Source organism: Fukomys damarensis, unplaced genomic scaffold, assembly GCF_012274545.1.
Source record: "Fukomys damarensis isolate Sample0158 unplaced genomic scaffold, DMR_v1.0_HiC HiC_scaffold_39, whole genome shotgun sequence".
Taxonomy (NCBI): domain Eukaryota; kingdom Metazoa; phylum Chordata; class Mammalia; order Rodentia; family Bathyergidae; genus Fukomys; species Fukomys damarensis.
In genome coordinates, this window is record NW_022900951.1 from 28,270,011 (window position 1) to 28,288,438 (window position 18,428).

Below are 18,428 nucleotides of genomic sequence, written 5' to 3' on the forward strand. Positions count from 1 at the left end.
TGACATATGTTACTTAAATACACTAGAGTGGGAACTATTTTGAATGGTTATGTACTGCTGCAATACTTGAATCTGCAATAATACCTGACATGTAGTAAATGTTTGATAAGTACTGTGTTTGAAAGAATGACTCCTGCTCCATGCATAAATTACCCATACACAAGAATCAAAGAAGGTAAAATTTAGTGCTACTCAAGTATGATGAGGATGGGTTTGGAACTATACAAACCTGACCTTGAACCCGTGTTTATTATACCTTGAAATATGAATTAGACTTACAACTTTGGAAAATAAGCAAATAATCACTCTAGACAAAGGGCAGCATAAAAGATAAATTGGAAGACTTAGTATCTATTGGATAGAACAAGTGACTCAATTTGTTTAAGAAAACATGCAAGAGAAGAGTGGAATAAGCACAAAAATATGAGCAGAAATTTAGGTGTGCATTGTTATATAGGCAGATGATATTAAAGAAGTTTTATGAAAGATATTATTGAGGATCTGAATAAAGAAATGGTGTCTAATTTAGAAAAGAATGAGCTAATGATAGTGATATCAATTGTAAAGCTATTTATGTAATTAAGCAGATAATTACTCAGGGCATGAAGCAGAATGATATCTATAAAAATTGAATGGACATAACTAATGGAGAAATTTAAAGAAATAATTGACAAGATTTTGTCTCATTATTAGACATCAGGTTGATAGAAGGTAGAATATTTCCCATGTCTCAAAAGCCTCAATGAATATTGAGTCATATCCACATCTACATAATAAAAAGGAGAAGAAAACTTTTGTGAGTGATAAAAGAACGTACTTTCATTATTCGGGGACATACTAAGCTTGAGACATCAGTTTACATCAAGGTATAGAGACACACCAAAGGCCTGACAAGGATATGGAAGTATGGCCACAACTACAGAGTTTGGAAATGGTAAGGACATAGATACTCTAGTCTTTTGCTTATAAACTGAAAATAGAAGAGTAAATCATATTAATAAGAAGAAAATTGTTTAGAGATATGAAGGCCAAAGCATCTACCTAAGGGCGTTGGAGGAGGAGAAAGAACAGGATCATAAAAGACACACAGAAAAGCAGAACAGAGTGGGTGAATAAATTTTTGAGTAGAAACTCTGAGGAAAGTGTTTCAATGTTGGGTGAGAGCCATGAAAACCAAATAATAGCCATTTAATCTGGAGGCCAAGAATACTTCCTTGTTCAATAAATAAATGAATTAATAAATCTAACACTTCTCTACAGACTGCAGTAGGTTAAAAAAAAAACGTTTACATAAAAGCACATGAGCAAGATGGGGGAGAGGGCTATATACATGGGTACATGCCTGTAGAAGTTTTGGACAGGGTGAGGCTCCATGAGAGAAAGAGATTAATGGAAGACAGATTGAATATATTTTATCTAAGCTGAGAAGTAGAATAAAAGTCATAATCAATGCTGCAAAAATAAGAATTAGCAATATTAAAAGGATGAATGACAGTTAAGTGGTACCATGTTGGGAACTCACATCAAATAGTATTTCTTCTTGGTGAATTATGATAATAACTGATTCATAGGAATAGATCCTTAGGTCAGATTGCTTCAGCTCAACAAGTTCAAAAACACTAATAAGTGTAAATCAGATTTTATAAATTTGAGACAGGTGAGGATAATTGGTGCTTCCATGATATAGAGACGTATGAAGATAATTCTGATGGTTTAGATCAAGACTGACACAATTCTTACATGCTCAGCAGTGCTATAGCAGGCTTGTGAAAATTAGGGCCTGTTTGTGGGTGGCTTAGGGCAGGTATGATCTGGGAGGGGAAATCTGCCTTCCAAGCTCCTTGTTTCTCTTTCTGCTACCTGGCCACCATCATGTGAACAGCTCTCCTCTGCCAAACTTCTTCACAGCTCCTGTCCTGCTTTGGAGTAAACTGACTGTGCACTGAATGTGTGAGCCAAAATAAACTTCTCCTTTAAATTATGAGTGTTAGGCATTGTGTCTCAGCAAAGAGAAACTGGCCGAGACACAAACTGACAACTCTTTGTTTTCTTGGGGAGACAGACACCTGCATGGCCTTCTTAATTTATGGATAACTTCATGTTTCCTCATAGACTTCCAAGTAAACACTTGAAAAAAACTTGATGGAAACCAATTCATTCTGCCTGGAGTTCACTGGAATTGCTGTAAATGCCACCCATAGGGGGCAGTGGAGGCTCAGTCCTCCTGAGATTTGGAAACAATTTTCTTAGTGTAACTAGTTAAGGCAAAAACTTATCAAACCTGACTGTGTGTAACACCATCTTCTGACGTGCTTCCTTTAATAACAATCAGAATATATCATTCCTCATCTCTTGTGATTTGCGCTGCATCTTTTCCAGAAGATAAACACTAGGATAATTTCAGTGGCTTATGTTAAATCAAACAGATAGGTGAGTTCATTGAATATTTTATGACATATTATGTATGTAGTGACGTTTAGACAAAGACTGCAAAATAGAGATTGGCAAAATTAAAATCTATGTACAATTACTTCATTAAGGAATCATACCTGAGCAATGTTTTAATGAGCTGGTAATGCGGGACAAACGAGGGTAATGAGGGACAGAATAGGTATTGGGAAAAACCTAGAAAACACAGTTCTATGAAGTAATAAAGAGGGGGTAAACCCTTATATATTTTGCTTGGTACGGGATCCTTTAATATGTAGAAGCTATTCTTTAAATCTTGGTGGCTTCCATGGGAGAACAGTGATGAAAAAAGCATAGAGCTGAGGCATTTTCAAGGGGATGGGGGGTGCAGAGAAATTGGTAAATACATATAAACTTAAAATGTGAATAAAAATAATACTTCTTATCCCAAAGGATGTTATAAAGATTATGTGAATTCATCTATGTACCCATATGCCCTACAACATTCAATAACATGTAGTAGAATTGTTATTTTATATTAGTAATGAGGAAACTGGTTATATTTCTTGGTTTCTTGTTCAAGATTATACAATGAGCCTTTGTGAAAACATGGACGGAAATTAATTGAAGATGAGGCTGAGTCACAAAAGCTCTGTCACTCAGTCTCCTCTAGCTTTGCAAGTAAACTACCCAAGGATAGAGGGCATAACTATGCTCTAAAATAGATGTTTCCTTGGAGGAATTGTTTTCCAGTTTAGAATTTTCAGACTCATAGTTCAATTAAATGACAAATAAAGTGCTAATTATGTGCACATGGGTACCTTGGGGGAAAGAAAGGAAAACAACCAACCAGTCTCCAAAAATGTATATTTTCATATTTACCAATAGGATCTGGTCCATTTTTCTAATTTCAAAAAGTTTAACTCCGGTGAAAAGTCACTTCCTCGAGAACTTTTAAAATTACTCCACTGAGCCAAATAAAGGTTTTAGTGTGGAGTGCTTGCAAATCCAGGGCCAGGGATTTAGCTCAGGGGCACCGCACCTTTCTCACAAGTGCAAGGTCCTGAGTTTGAGCCCCAGTACAAAAAAAAAAAACAGTCTAGCAATTCTAGTAGTTTTCATTTCCATACTCTATCATATACAAGGCTATAATTTCTTATATTTTTAGGTTTCCTCCTGTATCGCAAGGGTAGAAATGTCCATTGCTTAGATGCCTCCATATTCAATGAAAAGTATGAAACAGTGCACAGAATCTGATGTGGTTTTGGTGTAGCTTTTCTTACAAAGACTAAAAAGTCTGTTGTAGATAAATTTATATTAGAAAAATTAAAGGACATACTATGGAGCTTGTGCTTATACTTGCCTTAAATAGAATCTAAAAACATTTTTAGAATATATAATAAAATCTGTACTTAGAATATGTCTTTATTTCATTTATGTAGCAGATGCATACAAAAATGTCCCCCAAAACATTTAGTAATTTTATATATTTGTCCATGCTAAATTTTATATGAGTGTATATATATATATATATATATATAGAGAGAGAGAGAGAGAGAGAGAGAGAGCTTCATATTCTTTATAACCATTGGTATTATTTGTTAAATAGAGCCTTACAGATAATTATACCATGAAAGTACAAATCACTACTATGAGAATCCCCATTTGCAAAGTATCAATGTCCATTAAAATTAGAGAAGCCTCCATAAAAGAGTAGCATCACATGAGAGAAACTGATAAAAGTGGGAAAAACAAAACAGCCATGAAATGAGCAAAATGGGCACCGAACAACTAAAACGAGCAAACACAATTTTAGCCTATGTTGCAAGAACTCTGCTTTGTAAAAGAGAGAGTGAATGTTGACAGACCTGTAAAGGAAATGGGCTCCTCATGGGATCAGAGGTGGTGACATAAGCAGCCTGTGTGTAGGCATAGCTCTTGAACCGAGGCTTAGGAGAGGATGAGGACATAGTTCGCTCATAGCCCTGCGACATAGTTCGCTCATAGCCCTGCGCAAGACTGACGGTGATCTAAGAGTGGGGTTTGGGAGGAGGGCAGACAGAAAGGAGAAACCTGGTAAGTGACCCCAGAAGGACTATTTTCCAACATACTGAAAGGCATAAATACAGCAAATGAATAATACACAAACAACACATTCAATTGAAATGCTGAAATGAAACTTTTAATCTTAAAGGCAAGCAAGTGACATGAGACTGGTACACTCCAGGAATTGTAGCACTCGTATTTCTTACCATGTTGGAGAGCAGGAAATTTGTGAAGTCAATGAAGGTAGGATTTAACCATGAGTATTGCATATGAACACAACTCCAGTAATTATATGGAGCAATGCTTGTCAGTCTGGCGTCTAAAACAATTTTCTCTGAACTCAAAGTAAACAAAGCCAGAAATCAGCAGGTCAATGCCCCGGAAAGGGCTGAAGCTTTCATAAGCTAAATATAGAAGTATCTCGGTAGAGTGAGAAAAAAAGGCCTAAGAACTTTCCAAGCCTTCAGCAGAAACCTCGCTAAAGGCTTTCTTCTTATTGTTGATTTTTTTTTTTTCATGAAAACACCTAAAAAACCTACTGTTGGGGTGAGAACAAACCAATTAATGGAAGAATCTCATTGAACTCTGTACAAAGATTTCATGAAGAATTTTATGGTGTGTATTATTTATGTAATTTGTGTTAGAAACATTTTAAACTACTCTCTTTAAAAAATATTATCTTGAATAATCAAACATTTTTACTCCATCAATAAGTTGCCACAATTTAAAAAGAAAAACAATACACACACATATTATTACACAAAGTGCTTGCTTTTGCTTTCCCCGTTTGTTCTTTGTTGTAGGTAATGGAAATTGGACAGCTGAATGTGCATATGAGTTTGTCTTTCATTTTATTTCATTTCACACAATAGAAATGTATATTTTGTATGCTACACTCCTGCATGATGCATTCTTATTTGTATTTTAACGCTGTATTTTGAAAAGAATACCGCACATAGCAGATGAAATTTTTTTATCTAGTCTCTAACTCTTTCAGCATATACAGGCAGTGTGCTGTGTATATATCTTGCATACATATATTGAAATATATAGCTATATACCCATTTTATATATACATGAGTATATGTCCATTTATAGCTTAGTATACTATCAGAACATATATAACGTGAAATACCTTTGATATTATTTTTCTTGAAGATACTTTACCTGTTGAGAATAGTGCATTTGATGATGCAATTGAAAGTGTTCCTCTCTAGTCACCTTTGATGGCCTTGGCAACATCTCCACCTCCTGAATGGCCTCAATGCTGACTTGCTGAGGCAACACTTGAAAGAGCGATGTGATATACATTAAGATGGACTTCTTATCTGGATAAGTGGTAGCAACATCTGTAAGCACATGAACACCACACATCAATTTTGGGTTTCTATATTTGAGACTCTGAAAGGGTAATGAGCAAATCAATGTTACAGGAAGAAGACAGATTAATGAGCACTCGATTGTCCATGAATATCCTCTAGAGACTAATTAGAACATGATAATCAGGCCCCAAATGTCCTTGCAATTTGGCAGACCAATGAGAAGAGCACTAAAGTTAATTTCTTCTACTTCTTCACATAAAAACTCCATGTTGTAATACTTGCTCCTAAGTCAAATCACCAAAACTTGCCTACCTAAGAGAGAAGCTTTCATTAGACAAGAAACAAAAGTTTCAAAAAATTTACTTTCCTTTCCAGGTAAAGTTATATTAAAATGCCAATTAAAATGGTATTTTTGTAATTAAACAGTTACACAAAAGGGCTTATTGTCTTGGCTCCCAGAAAAGAAACCTTATGGCCCATAATTAAATTTTTGCTGGTGTTAAAGTATGTAATGAATTAAAAATTATCTCTGTGTTAAAATGAGCCATGTATTTCCACAATGAAAATAAAATAGCAACAGACCACATGGAAAATGATCAGTAATATTCCTCAAATATATTAAAATATCTGTTTACATTATGGTGTAGCTGTTAAAGTAGGTTGCAATTTTTCATCTCAGAGTTTTAAGATATATTTAAAGGTCTTGCACATAAAGCGAATCCAGTATCATGTCATGTGCCACCTTCAGGGAGTAAATGTAACCCAGCATTTAAATTCAATATTAATTTGTCATAGCACATGTAAAGTGGTAGTTCCTTCAAAAGGTTCTTTTTCTCCTTGTCATCACTATTCAGTCACTGTGTGAATTTGAGGGAATCAAGATAGAAAAGTATGTAATCCTCTATGTGAAGTGCGTTGATATTTTCAGAAGCTCAAGCATAATTCTTGGCAGTGGAATATTATTCAGCCTTAAAAAGAGAATGACCACTTGTGACAACTTGCACGAACCTGAAGGATATTATGCTAAGTAAAATAAGTCAGTCATAGATTTAAAAATAAATACCATGTGATCTTACCTATGTTTGAAATCTTAAAAAGTTGAATTTCAAGAAGCACAGATCAGGATGTCTGTTACCAGGGACTGAGTGGGAAGGGTTGAAGAGAGACTGACCAACCAATACAAAATCTGATCTAGGTAGGAGGGCTAAATTCAGGAGCTCTGTCGCACAACTTAGTAATAATGCATTATTTTCTTAAAATTTACTAACAGAGGATTTCAGTGTTCTCACCACAAAAAAAAAGATAAATGCATGAGGTGATATTTATGTTAATTAGCATGATCTCGCCATTTCAATATGCGAGCCTATTTCAAAACATTATGTTGTACAGGAAAATTTCATGTAGTTCTTATTTTTCAATTAAAATAATTAATAGAAAAACACCAGTCCTTGCTAGAAGCCAAGGGAACTCTCCAGCGATGTTTTTTTCTTGCCACAAATTATCTTCACTTAACTCACATTAAACAATCTGATTAAATATGTATATTCTAGTTAGGTGTTCTGATTATGAACAAGAAACAACAGAGTAAAATTTCCAGTCCTTAAGCACAAAGAGTTTGAACAAGTCACTTAGTCCTTTGCAAGTAGCAGGACAAGGATTAATCTGTACTATTTTTAACGCATTTTTTAAAAAGAGTTAGATGGGAGGGGAAAATTAGTATTCTTTGGTCAGCTTCTATCCACAGTATATAGTGCTTCTCACTTTTAATGTGCAAATGAATCACCTAGGGATCGTTTGAAATTACAGACTCTGATTCAAGGGGTGAGGTAGGACCCTGAGTCTCTACATTTTCAATAAGATTCCTGCTAATGCTGAAGCTACTGCTTCAGAAAACTTTTATGGTCTACCATTTGATTGTTTTATTCATTGTCCAGAAGTCATTTACTGAACACTTAAATGCACAAGTCTGAGAGGTACAGTGTTATGCAATATATTTTCTCTGCCCCTTCTTATAAATTTAATTATTAACAAACAGATGGTGAAAGTAACTGTTTAGAAGTACTTTCAAAAAAGAGAATTAAAGAGTATTTTGTGCCTGAGCACTGCATTTCTTAACATTCTTAATCACTAGGGGAAAGAGGAGGGGAAAACATGGGCCAATGCTTATTAAGTTAAGGAAAAATACAAGAAATAAGTTCTGAAAGTTTTTGCACAATAAGTTACACAGATGACAGTTATGTACCATATATTTCCATAACACAAAAGGAAAGGATTTTGCATGCTTTCACCACAAAGAAATGATAAATGATTGAACAGATACCTGTTTTGAACATTCCATAATGCATACATGTATTAAAACATCACCTGGTGCCTCATAAATATGTATAATAATTTTACATGTGAATTGGAACGATGAAAAGATCATAGTTTTAGAATTTTGAAGCATAGCAACCTTCATTCATTTGATAAGTATTTTTCCAGGGTTTATTGAGTGATATAACTTGAAATTCTAAAATACTTTTTTCCCTTCTCATTAGTATATAGTCGTTTTTATTTGTGATGAGTACAACTTAGACCTCTGTTTATTTCTGAGCATCTTAATTGAGAAAAAACATTGAACTTAAATAGATTCATTTTAGGCTTACTCATTGCTATATCATACAAAGACACATACATGTATATGGCCTTAAAGATATGCCATTCTTAAAAAGAAAAAAATGATAAAAAATTGGTCAAACATTATCTTGCCTCAAGGAAATGTCAAAATTCGTAATAAAATTTATCTCCTTTTAATATTATAATGTGAAGGCCAATATTCATAAATATCCATCACTATAATAAATATACATTTTTTTCAAAGTATTGACATTTTCGCTCCAAAATATCACTATACTATCTCTAGAATCATGTTGGATTTAATAGTGTGAGTAGGTAAAAACTAATATATTTAACAAAGAAATTTATACCAGCAAATATATTTTTATTCCTTGAAATTACATTTACTAAGAATTCATTATATTTAAAATATTTAAACAGGTTACTCAGAAGAATAAAAAGACAGAATTCATAGATTCTGCACAAAATTAAGAATGATAATACACAAATAATAAGAAAAGTACAAAATAATTTCTTGGTTGAAAATAATTTAAAATATGTTCCTCTAATTTCCACAGCCAGTATTCATATGAAAAGAGATAAGTGGATAAATCATCAAAATAATAACTGAAAATCATGTGACACAACTTTTGTACTAATACTCGACTATGTAAAGTGCCTTCTCCCACAAATGTTTAAAAATTGCTAAGCCCATTTTTGAACCTATCTCAGAATAGTTTATTTTATGAACAACAATACTGGTTTTGGTGAATATTTCATATTGGAGCTATAAGGGAACAAATTCTTGAAATTTTATCATTTTTCCAATGAGAAAGTGAAGCTCACAGTGATATGATGGCAACTTTAAAAGCTACTCAGTATCAGATTAGAAGAGCCATTTTATCAAACTACCTCAGTATCTTACCCTATTCTTCCAAATAATGCTTTTACTGTATTTCAAGACCCAAAATCTCAAAGCCATTACCTAAATTATGAGTCTGTGATCATGTTGTTTCAATTAACAAAAATTTCAATTTTCTATAGTGGTGGTGGTTTTTATTTCTAATTGTGAGGTGTGACAAGAAGATATAGATAGATAGATAGATAGATAGATAGATAGATAGATAGATAGAATTCAGAAGTAGTCAAAGAATACAAATTTAAAAAAATGTGGGGTTTTAACAATTTCCTTTATCCGTTAACAGAAAATTGCAAAAGGATAAAATTCAATGTAACAGATTTAATAATTTGGCCAACCTTACTACTTAGCTTGAAGAATATCAGTTGGCTATGACTTTATGAAAAATATTTTGGCAATGCCTATGAAAACCTTAAAAATTATATGTAATATCCCAAGAATTTTCATTTAGGAATCCACCCCTAGGCAAAGATGATACATTTAAATGAAGGTTTATATAAATTTGATCGGAAATTTAAACAGCATTTACATTGCATAAAAGAAATATTTATCATACAAAAAAGAAAAAATCAGGCCAACCCAAATATTATAATACAAAATTAGAGAATGATTTGATATAAATCTGTGTAGAATATTACAAAGCAGTTAAATGTGGCTTTTGGAAAATACTTAATATGTTGAACTGCAAAACAGACTTCATAACAATTTCAGAGAAAACAGAAGGGAAACCTATTTTCAAGATATTAGTGGAGTGGATATGCTGGCAGGATTGAAAATAATTTTCTTATTGTATTTCATCTTATTCATATTTTCTAAACTCCCTATTCAACACACATCAATTTTATAACTAGATAAGTATATACTTTGCCGTACTAAAAGCAGCTGCAAAGACCAAAAAAGAGAGAACAAAAGCAAAGTTGCACAAAGTTTATGCTCACTACTCCTCCATCATCCCCGAAGAAGTCAATGCAAATGCGTTTGTTATGAAACTGGTGCCTTTATAAAAGAACTATTCTTATCTGGAGCAGTCAACCTCAGTAAAGTCCGATTAGTCAGCTGCCAGGTATATCCTTCAACCACTGCTGGGAAATCTAAACAGGACGCTCCATTGCGTGAATCTCAGACCAGCCTTTGCCCAAGAAAAAGGCAGTAATTGTGTTCCTGTATTACAGTACCCATCATGTGTAATAAGAAAGAAGCATGATTTCAAAGAAAACATATGAATAAATGTGTACTCACAAAACTTTGGTGAGTCAGCCTTTTAAGAGTTTTATTTTCAAAAAAGTGAACAAATGTCATATAGAAATCCTGACAAGATTACATCTGGATAATTTCTCACAAAGTTTGTATTATGAACAAAGCAATTAAAAATAAACAAGTAAATATACAAAGTCACTATAAGAGAAGAACGGACGAACTCAGGAAGAAACTTGTGCTCACAAACTAGACATAAATGGAGCGCTTTAAACATGAAAATCCAAGGACGTATTTGCTGGCACAAATGAAACTCACGCTTGAAAAATAACAACCTACATAGATATGAAGTTCTGAAGAAATTACTGCTGGAAAAAAGTGAGCTATTTGAAGGCATTTATGTAATAATATCTTGATTTCTAAATACTAGAGCTGACAAATTGTAGACAATATTATAGCAATGGACTAGGGCAGTAAAGCATTAAACTGTTATTTTCAATTGTGATATTTACAGTCAGGGCTTCAGTCAAGGTATACGTTCTTTAATTTATAAGTCACTATATACAATTTATATACGTGCTTTTCTCTTTGAGATAAAGTCTTGCTGTATAGTTTAGGCTGCTCTTGAACTTAGTATGCAGTCCGGCCTGCTCTTGCATTCATGATGATCCTTCTTCACCCTCCCAAGGGCTAGGATGACAGGTGTGCACCACTACACCTGGTAATCCATACACATGTTAATAAGAAACTCATTTGTACAAGTCCTCTTACGTTACATTCTTTAATGTTCTACAAGATATGTTCTATCTTCATTAAGTACTCCTTAATTAATCTATTTTTAGCATTTAATTCACTGATCCAAGTAGTTGATGTTCTCATCTAATAGCAATGCTTCTCAGAAAAGGACAATAAAATATAATAATGAAAATAATTTGCATTGATGAAGATGATTCAGTTTCATAATGACATTAATAAAGTTAAAAAGCAATGTGTCCATTATCCACAAGAAACACTAAACTATTCAATCTTTTTTTTTCTTTTCTCGAGTTTATTGGTACATTTCAGGTATACAGTACAGTTACATTCATCATTGGGATCTTGTACCTTTACATGACAGGTCTTGGTTCTCATTTTTCCCCTTATCCCTACCCTCCAGCCTTCCCTATTTACAGATGCTTTATTTCCATTTTTTTCATTTTCTCATGTTTTCTTTCTTTTCCCTATTACCTTTCCCCTACCCTTCCCACTTCCCTTACACCTTTAGCCCTTTTCTTCCTATTTCACAGTGTCAAACTTTTTAAACATGCATTTACTGTCCTTCAATATGCTTGTGGCGTAGCTAGAAGAAAAGTATTATAAACATCTTGGTGCACAGAGAGAGCAGTGACTCAAAAACTAAAATGTGTACTTAAGGCATAAGAGAAAAACAGAAACAAAAGTGAAAGTCAGGTGCTAACAAAAGATTCTGATACATTGAAAACTATTTCAGATTTCTGATCACTAATCAAAAAATTCATAAACATAGTTGTGCAAATACAAGTTAAACATCAGGTATTCACACAAATAATAGTAGCTGGTGATATTATTATAAAAATATTGTAGTGAAAATATGAGACATTGGAAGTTATATTTAATAAACAATTATTGAATTACTACTTAGCACCAGGATATAGTCTAAACTTTGAGGTCAGTACTTAGTAAATAAATAATCCCCTACAAAACTGATCTCATGGAAAATTGAGTCTAATGAGAAGCTAAGTTACAGATAAATAATTTTACTTGAAAGATTTTATAACATTTTGGTAACATGAATGAATTGTACATAGTTATGATCTATATATATATAGATCACCTTACCACCTGCTATATATTGATATACTCTTACAATTTAATTATTTTTGTTTCAGTGTATAAAAGAGTTTCTATCCACAAATACATTCAATTTGCTGGGTTCTTTGGGGGAATTAAATAGAAAAGGATCTTATACAGTATTAATAATTCTCTTAATATAAACATTCTCAGAATACCGGAGAAGAAATGCATAGCAGCTGGTGGGGGAAAATCAATTAAATCTGACTTTACAAATTTCAGAAACAAAATTTAAATTAGAAAAGTTTTTCAAAGATCAAATGTTGGCCATGAACAGCTAATGAAAATTAAATGTGCTGTCTCTAAATTTTCAATTCCCAAATGCAAAAAAAAAAAATCAAAATTGTCTCTTTGCCAGCTACTTATTAAATGTGTACTCTGTTGAAATACATTTTTTTAAAAAAGTCCTTGACTACTTAAAACCTTAGAACAAGTTTTCAATACACCTACTTAAAAACCAGGAGAATAGAAGCTGGTTTTACCTAACAAGTGGGAGCTGATCATTCAGTGTAGGAGACTATTGATAGAAAAATATTTGTACTTTCTTACAATTCTCTCTACATGCCTACTGTGGAAAGAACTATTGGAGTTTCCTTTTGAGAAGGAAGTATTTTGACTCAGTGACATTTAACTCTGCTTCCTTAATTGTTACCTGCTGGTTTTATATTCCACATTTGACCTAACCAAATCGACTTCTTTTTGTCTACTTCTAGTGAAAGTGTAGTAAGTTTCAGAAGCAACCCCTGTCTTCTTTACTGATGGAAAATATTTTATATCTGCACGCTACTTGTTTACAGAATGAGAAAAAAGAGTTGACAAACATTTGGGTCAGAATGGTGATGTTTAATCAAATTGAACTGGTTAATATGATTATTTCTGACATGTTTGCAATTTGGGAATATGATTGACAACATAAGGGTAATTAGAAACAAATTCTTCCAATGATAACTAATTTAAGGGAGAAACTATATATACACAGATCAACCTTTTATGAAACAAATACTAGTATTATAAAAATTTACCAGCTACATATCAAAGTACTTAGCCTATTAAGGCACACATACCTTCAACAGGCCAGGACCTTGACCCTGAAGACTAAGAGATTGTGGTAAAATTAGCCAAGTTATTTTTATCCTAGTTTTGAACTGTAAGGTCATTCATATTAGTATTTTCCAAATAGCTAGATATAACATTAAGAGAGAAAATAAATGTAGAGTAAATGTTCAAGATACATGATCAAATACTTGTGATTTGTTTTCAATTGACACATAATTGTAATTTCTGGGTTTGTATTTATACTTTCACCAAACATTTGTGGGATGTCAGCCATTGTAAGACATGGCACCAATTCATGAGAAAAAGAATCACATTTTTTAAACTAAAATGGGTCTAACTCCTAGGGAAGAACTGGTTAACTACTGAGCAAGCCTGATGGTGTACTACCTTGATATGATTCTCTCAAACATAACAGAAGAAAGTGGTTTAGCAAAACAATATCATGCACAAGGTTTACAAACAAATTATAATACAAAGGATAGCAACAAGGTTTCTTGAGCTAATCTTAAGTTTTACAGGAATTTAACTGAAATCTGAAATCAGTAGCCCAAACTTCTTACATCTGTGTAGTATTTGAGTAGAGGCATGTTGATGAAATCCACAATAAACAAATGGCAAATTTAATTCCTTTCCAAATTACAGGGATGTATGCTGCTTTGGACAGTATGAATAAAATCTTTTTTTTGAGTATGAGTTTGGGTTTTTTTTTTCTTTTGGCTTCTACTAATGTAATTACTACTTTTCAATTACAAACACAATAATATGCATGGATGATAAAGAACTTCAAATGTGAAAAATATAATTTAGAACTTCACAGAAGTAAAGATAATGAAATGTGAAACAGTGATGAAGAAAGTACAAGCAAAAAAAGAATAGGCATTAAACAGCATTTAATAAGAATATTTGAAGAAAATAATAAGGTATAAAAGAGAATGTAATCAATGATGTTTAAAAGGCAGAACACATAACTCAATTGATTTTTTTCATCAAAATTCTGTATATTAAGTAAGAATAGAGTATATTCTCATGAATGGTAAAAGGAAGTAATCTCTGTATGCTTTGAAAAATATTGCATTAATGAAGGGATATTGTGGAATTAAAGAACATAGCAACTATTGAGAGAGATTATGTTTCTATGCTCTCCTGTATGATGCTTAGATTTTAATGATCAGAAAATAACTCCTACATTTTACTGTAAGCCATGGGCATTGAATACTATCGCCATTTAGTTGATTTTTTTTCCTTCTAGTACAATTAGTTTTCTTATTACTGTAAACTACAAGTTCTCTTTACTTTTCATTATTTGTCTTGAAAGATCAATCTGACCTCAACCTAGAAGCATGCTCCCATTCTCAAGACAAAACTTAGCAAACAACCAGTGTCATGTTGATAAATTGTTTTAAAACAAAACAGAAACAAGCAATAAAAACAACAGCAAAATTCTGTGTTCCTAGCATCTGTCAATCTCCATCGTGTACATACTTTCACCATGGATAATTTTATGTTCCCAATAGTTTACCAACCTGCAGGCATAAACCTCAAATAGTTTATCTGCTCTCAGAACATGTATGATCTGGCTCTAGTACACAAGAGTAATTTTAATAGGGTTACTCATTTTTCAAAGGTTTCAGCTATATTTGATGTGCGTACATTTGTATAAACCCTTTTCCATTCAACTCATATTTACTAAGCACCTAATATTTGCCAAACACTGTGTCAGATGCTTGAAGATACAATAGTGAACGAAGCAAAGGCCCTGCCCTCCTGGAGCCTAGACTCTACTTCAGATACGGATGACAAATAAAATAAAACCTCCAGTCTCTCAGATTTTAATTGCTACAAAGACTAATAAAACAGATAGGGAATCCAGAAGGTCAGTATTTTTAAAAGAATGAGCCAGGCCGACTTCTCTCCAGATAATACTAGATCAACAACTGGCTTCTCTATACTCCACTAATGGTTACAATGTTGCCAAGTCTAATGATTGTTTTCCCAATCTTCATCTTTCTCCATAGCTCCCAGTAGAGCTCTTCAACTGCTTTGTTTCTCTTGGATTCTTTGACACTACATTTTTCAAGCTTCATACTTATCTCCCTATACTGACCAGGCTCTCCTTCTGGATCAATAGTTTAACTGTTATAAAATATTAGAGAGGCTTAGAAATTCCATCTGGGTCTTCATTGGCTCCAGTCTTCCCTAGATGTTGTCACGTAATTTCAGTGATTGTAGTCTTGCATTCCTCCTACTTCTAATCATGTCTAAATACTAACAATTCCCAGTACCTTGCTCCAGCTGAGATATCTCCCTTCTGGTCTTGACAACTGCTTAGAGAGCGATCTATGCAGCTATATCTCAAATTTGCTACCTCCAAAATTGGGCTCTCAGTTTTCTTCAAAGTTGTCATTAGTTTTCCTCGTATCTCCATTTCTCCTCATGGTTGTAACAGTCTTGTTTTTTGTCCAGCTGTAAAGGCATCCTTCTTGATTTTTGTTTCCACATTCCCTCATTTGGTCCATTACCAAGCCTTTTCTTTTCTGGCCCTAAAAGGAGTGCATGTGACTACCTGCCTTCGTGTTCACTGTTACTAACTCACCCAAGCCATAATGCCAAGCTTCTAGGACCTATTCATTATCATTCCAATTGTTCTCATGCTTCTCCGTCCATCCTGGATGCAGCTGCCAGTTATCTTTTCAAAAACATACACTACATTGCTACACATAAATTATGCTTAAAACCCTTCAGAATCTCATTGTATATAGAATAAGTTCAAAGTCCTTCCATGTCTTATAAACTAACAGGTGACCCAGTCTTTCACAATTAGCTGGTTGCACTCCAGTGTCAACTCTTTCTCTTCGTTAACTAACTTCTATATATAGTTTTTTCTTTAATTTAAAAAATTTTTCCCATTAAGGTTATTGGTACATTTAAAGAAAACAATACAGTTACATTTATCATTGCGATCTTGTACCTTTACATGATATGTCTTGGTTCTTATTTTAACTTCCAGATAAATTCAGTTTGTTTTGCTTTTGTATGTCAAATATCACAGGCCATATTACAACTTGTAGTTTTCACAATTGCATCACTCTTGACCTGAAATCATTTGTTGATTTGTTCTTAACCATTTCGTCTTAGCTCATAAGATACCTCATCAAAAATGTATTTGTTGATAACTCTATTTTAAGAAGTCTGCTCGCTTTGCTACTTATTTTTCATTTTCACTTTAATTTATTTTTCCTTTGAATAACTTGCCACAAAGTTGTTTGTTGTTTTTTTTTTTCCTTTTTGCAGTGCAGGGGATGGAACCCCATAGTTTATCCATTTTCACTGACCCACATCCCCAGACCTTTTAATTTCATTTTAAGTTGGAGTCTTAGTATGTTGCTCAGGCTGGCCTCAACCTTGTGATCTGTGTGCCTTTACATGCTAAATTCAGAGATTATATGCACACATTACCATACCAAGGCACAAGCTCAATTTTACGTTTATTTCTTCATATATTTGTTTATTTTTCTCTCCCTATAAGAATACAGTAGATGGTTTGCTCAATGATGGATAACATGGTGGTAAATGATAGTCCAGTAAATATTTCCTCTCACGTAGTGACACTGTAGCTGTCACAACATCGCCACACAGTCTATTACTCACAGGTTTGTAGTGATGCTCATGTAAACAACTCTATCGCTCTGGCAGGCATATACAAGTATAGCACATACAATTATATATAGAAAATATTACTTGATAATGATAATGAATGACTATGTCACTGGTTTATGTGTTTACTACACTATACTTTCCATCTTTATTGTAGAGTATACTTCTACTCAGAAGAAAAAGCTCACCATAAAGCATGATGCTGCATTATGCTGACAGTAATCTCATACATCACAGATTTATGCATCTCTTCATTGCATAAGAGGCTACAGCTAGTGATTGATCTAGCCCATCTAGGTTTGTGTAATTAAAATCTACGGAGTTCACACATGACAAAGTCACTCATCAATGTCTGTCTCAGAGTATTTTACCCTTGTTAATCAATGTATACCTATGAAAACCCAAAAGGGACAAGAACATTCTCTAAATTGTTTTTCCAGTGGCTGGCAAATATCACATACTCAATATATGTTAAATCAATAAATCGATGAATGAAGAAATAATTATAGCTGGTGGGAATAAAGATTTGTTTTGGTGGTCTACATCTATGAATAGAGAGTTAGTCAATGTTATAAACTGACAACAGGTTAACAGGAAGAAAACACTTTAGCAAAGAAAAGAGCAGGCAGTATTTATCTCCCTATGAAAATTATATGAAAGAGATTCAATTTGATATTTAATGGATTTATATAAATATCAGTTACATACAAGGAATTCATATCATCCTTTGTCACTTACGCTTTGCCACTCTTGTGCATTAAGAATACTGCCTAAGGTCATACAACTTGTAAGTTTAGTCAGATTAAGTTTGAGAAAACAGATTCCTCTTTTTACATTCCAGTTTTCTCATTTTGTAACCTTGGGCAAGGTTAGACGGAATAATCTTTACCCTCTTATTGTATCATAAAAAAACATTTTTCTTAAATTATTGATCACACTCTCAAAACTCTGCCTTGATTTGAAGAACATCTCATGCTCCAGGAATGGGACTGAAAGGAAAAAAAGCATTAATGTATAAGTTAGCATTAGGAGGTTAATCAAGAATCACTGAGTGATGATGAAAAAGTACATGTTTAATTCTTATTGAAAATACTCAATTTGATACTCAAGGTATAAAAAAAAAACTACTGTTGCATTCTTTGTCTCTAAATTTGAACTTGTGCTCTACAAAATAACAAATTGATCTGCAAAAAAATACATGTTTAAAATTATATTGATTGATTTCTCCAGAAAAATACTTGTTTAAGCATTCACAGACTAAGCATAGAAAAAGCAATTTCCTTAGAATTTGAATAGAATATATTTAGCAGAAAATTTATACTGAATGTCTCAGGTATACCTGGGGGTCTGAAAGGTTCAAGCAA

At 33.2% G+C, this 18,428-nt stretch overlaps 1 protein-coding gene across 6 annotated transcripts in view; it reads right to left on the reverse strand.

Moving 5' to 3' along the window:
• The window catches only part of Dmd (dystrophin), a 2,130,457-nt gene that overhangs the window by 1,553,264 nt on the left and 558,765 nt on the right, over positions 1–18,428 (reverse strand). For all 6 annotated transcript variants that reach the window (XM_033760401.1, XM_033760400.1, XM_033760399.1 and 3 more), the window contains exons 8-9: positions 5,623–5,804; positions 4,278–4,439 (exon numbers count right to left, since the gene is read on the reverse strand). In XM_033760401.1, the coding sequence (XP_033616292.1) occupies positions 4,278–4,439; positions 5,623–5,804 (344 nt within the window). The remainder of the gene's footprint in view (positions 1–4,277; positions 4,440–5,622; positions 5,805–18,428) is intronic.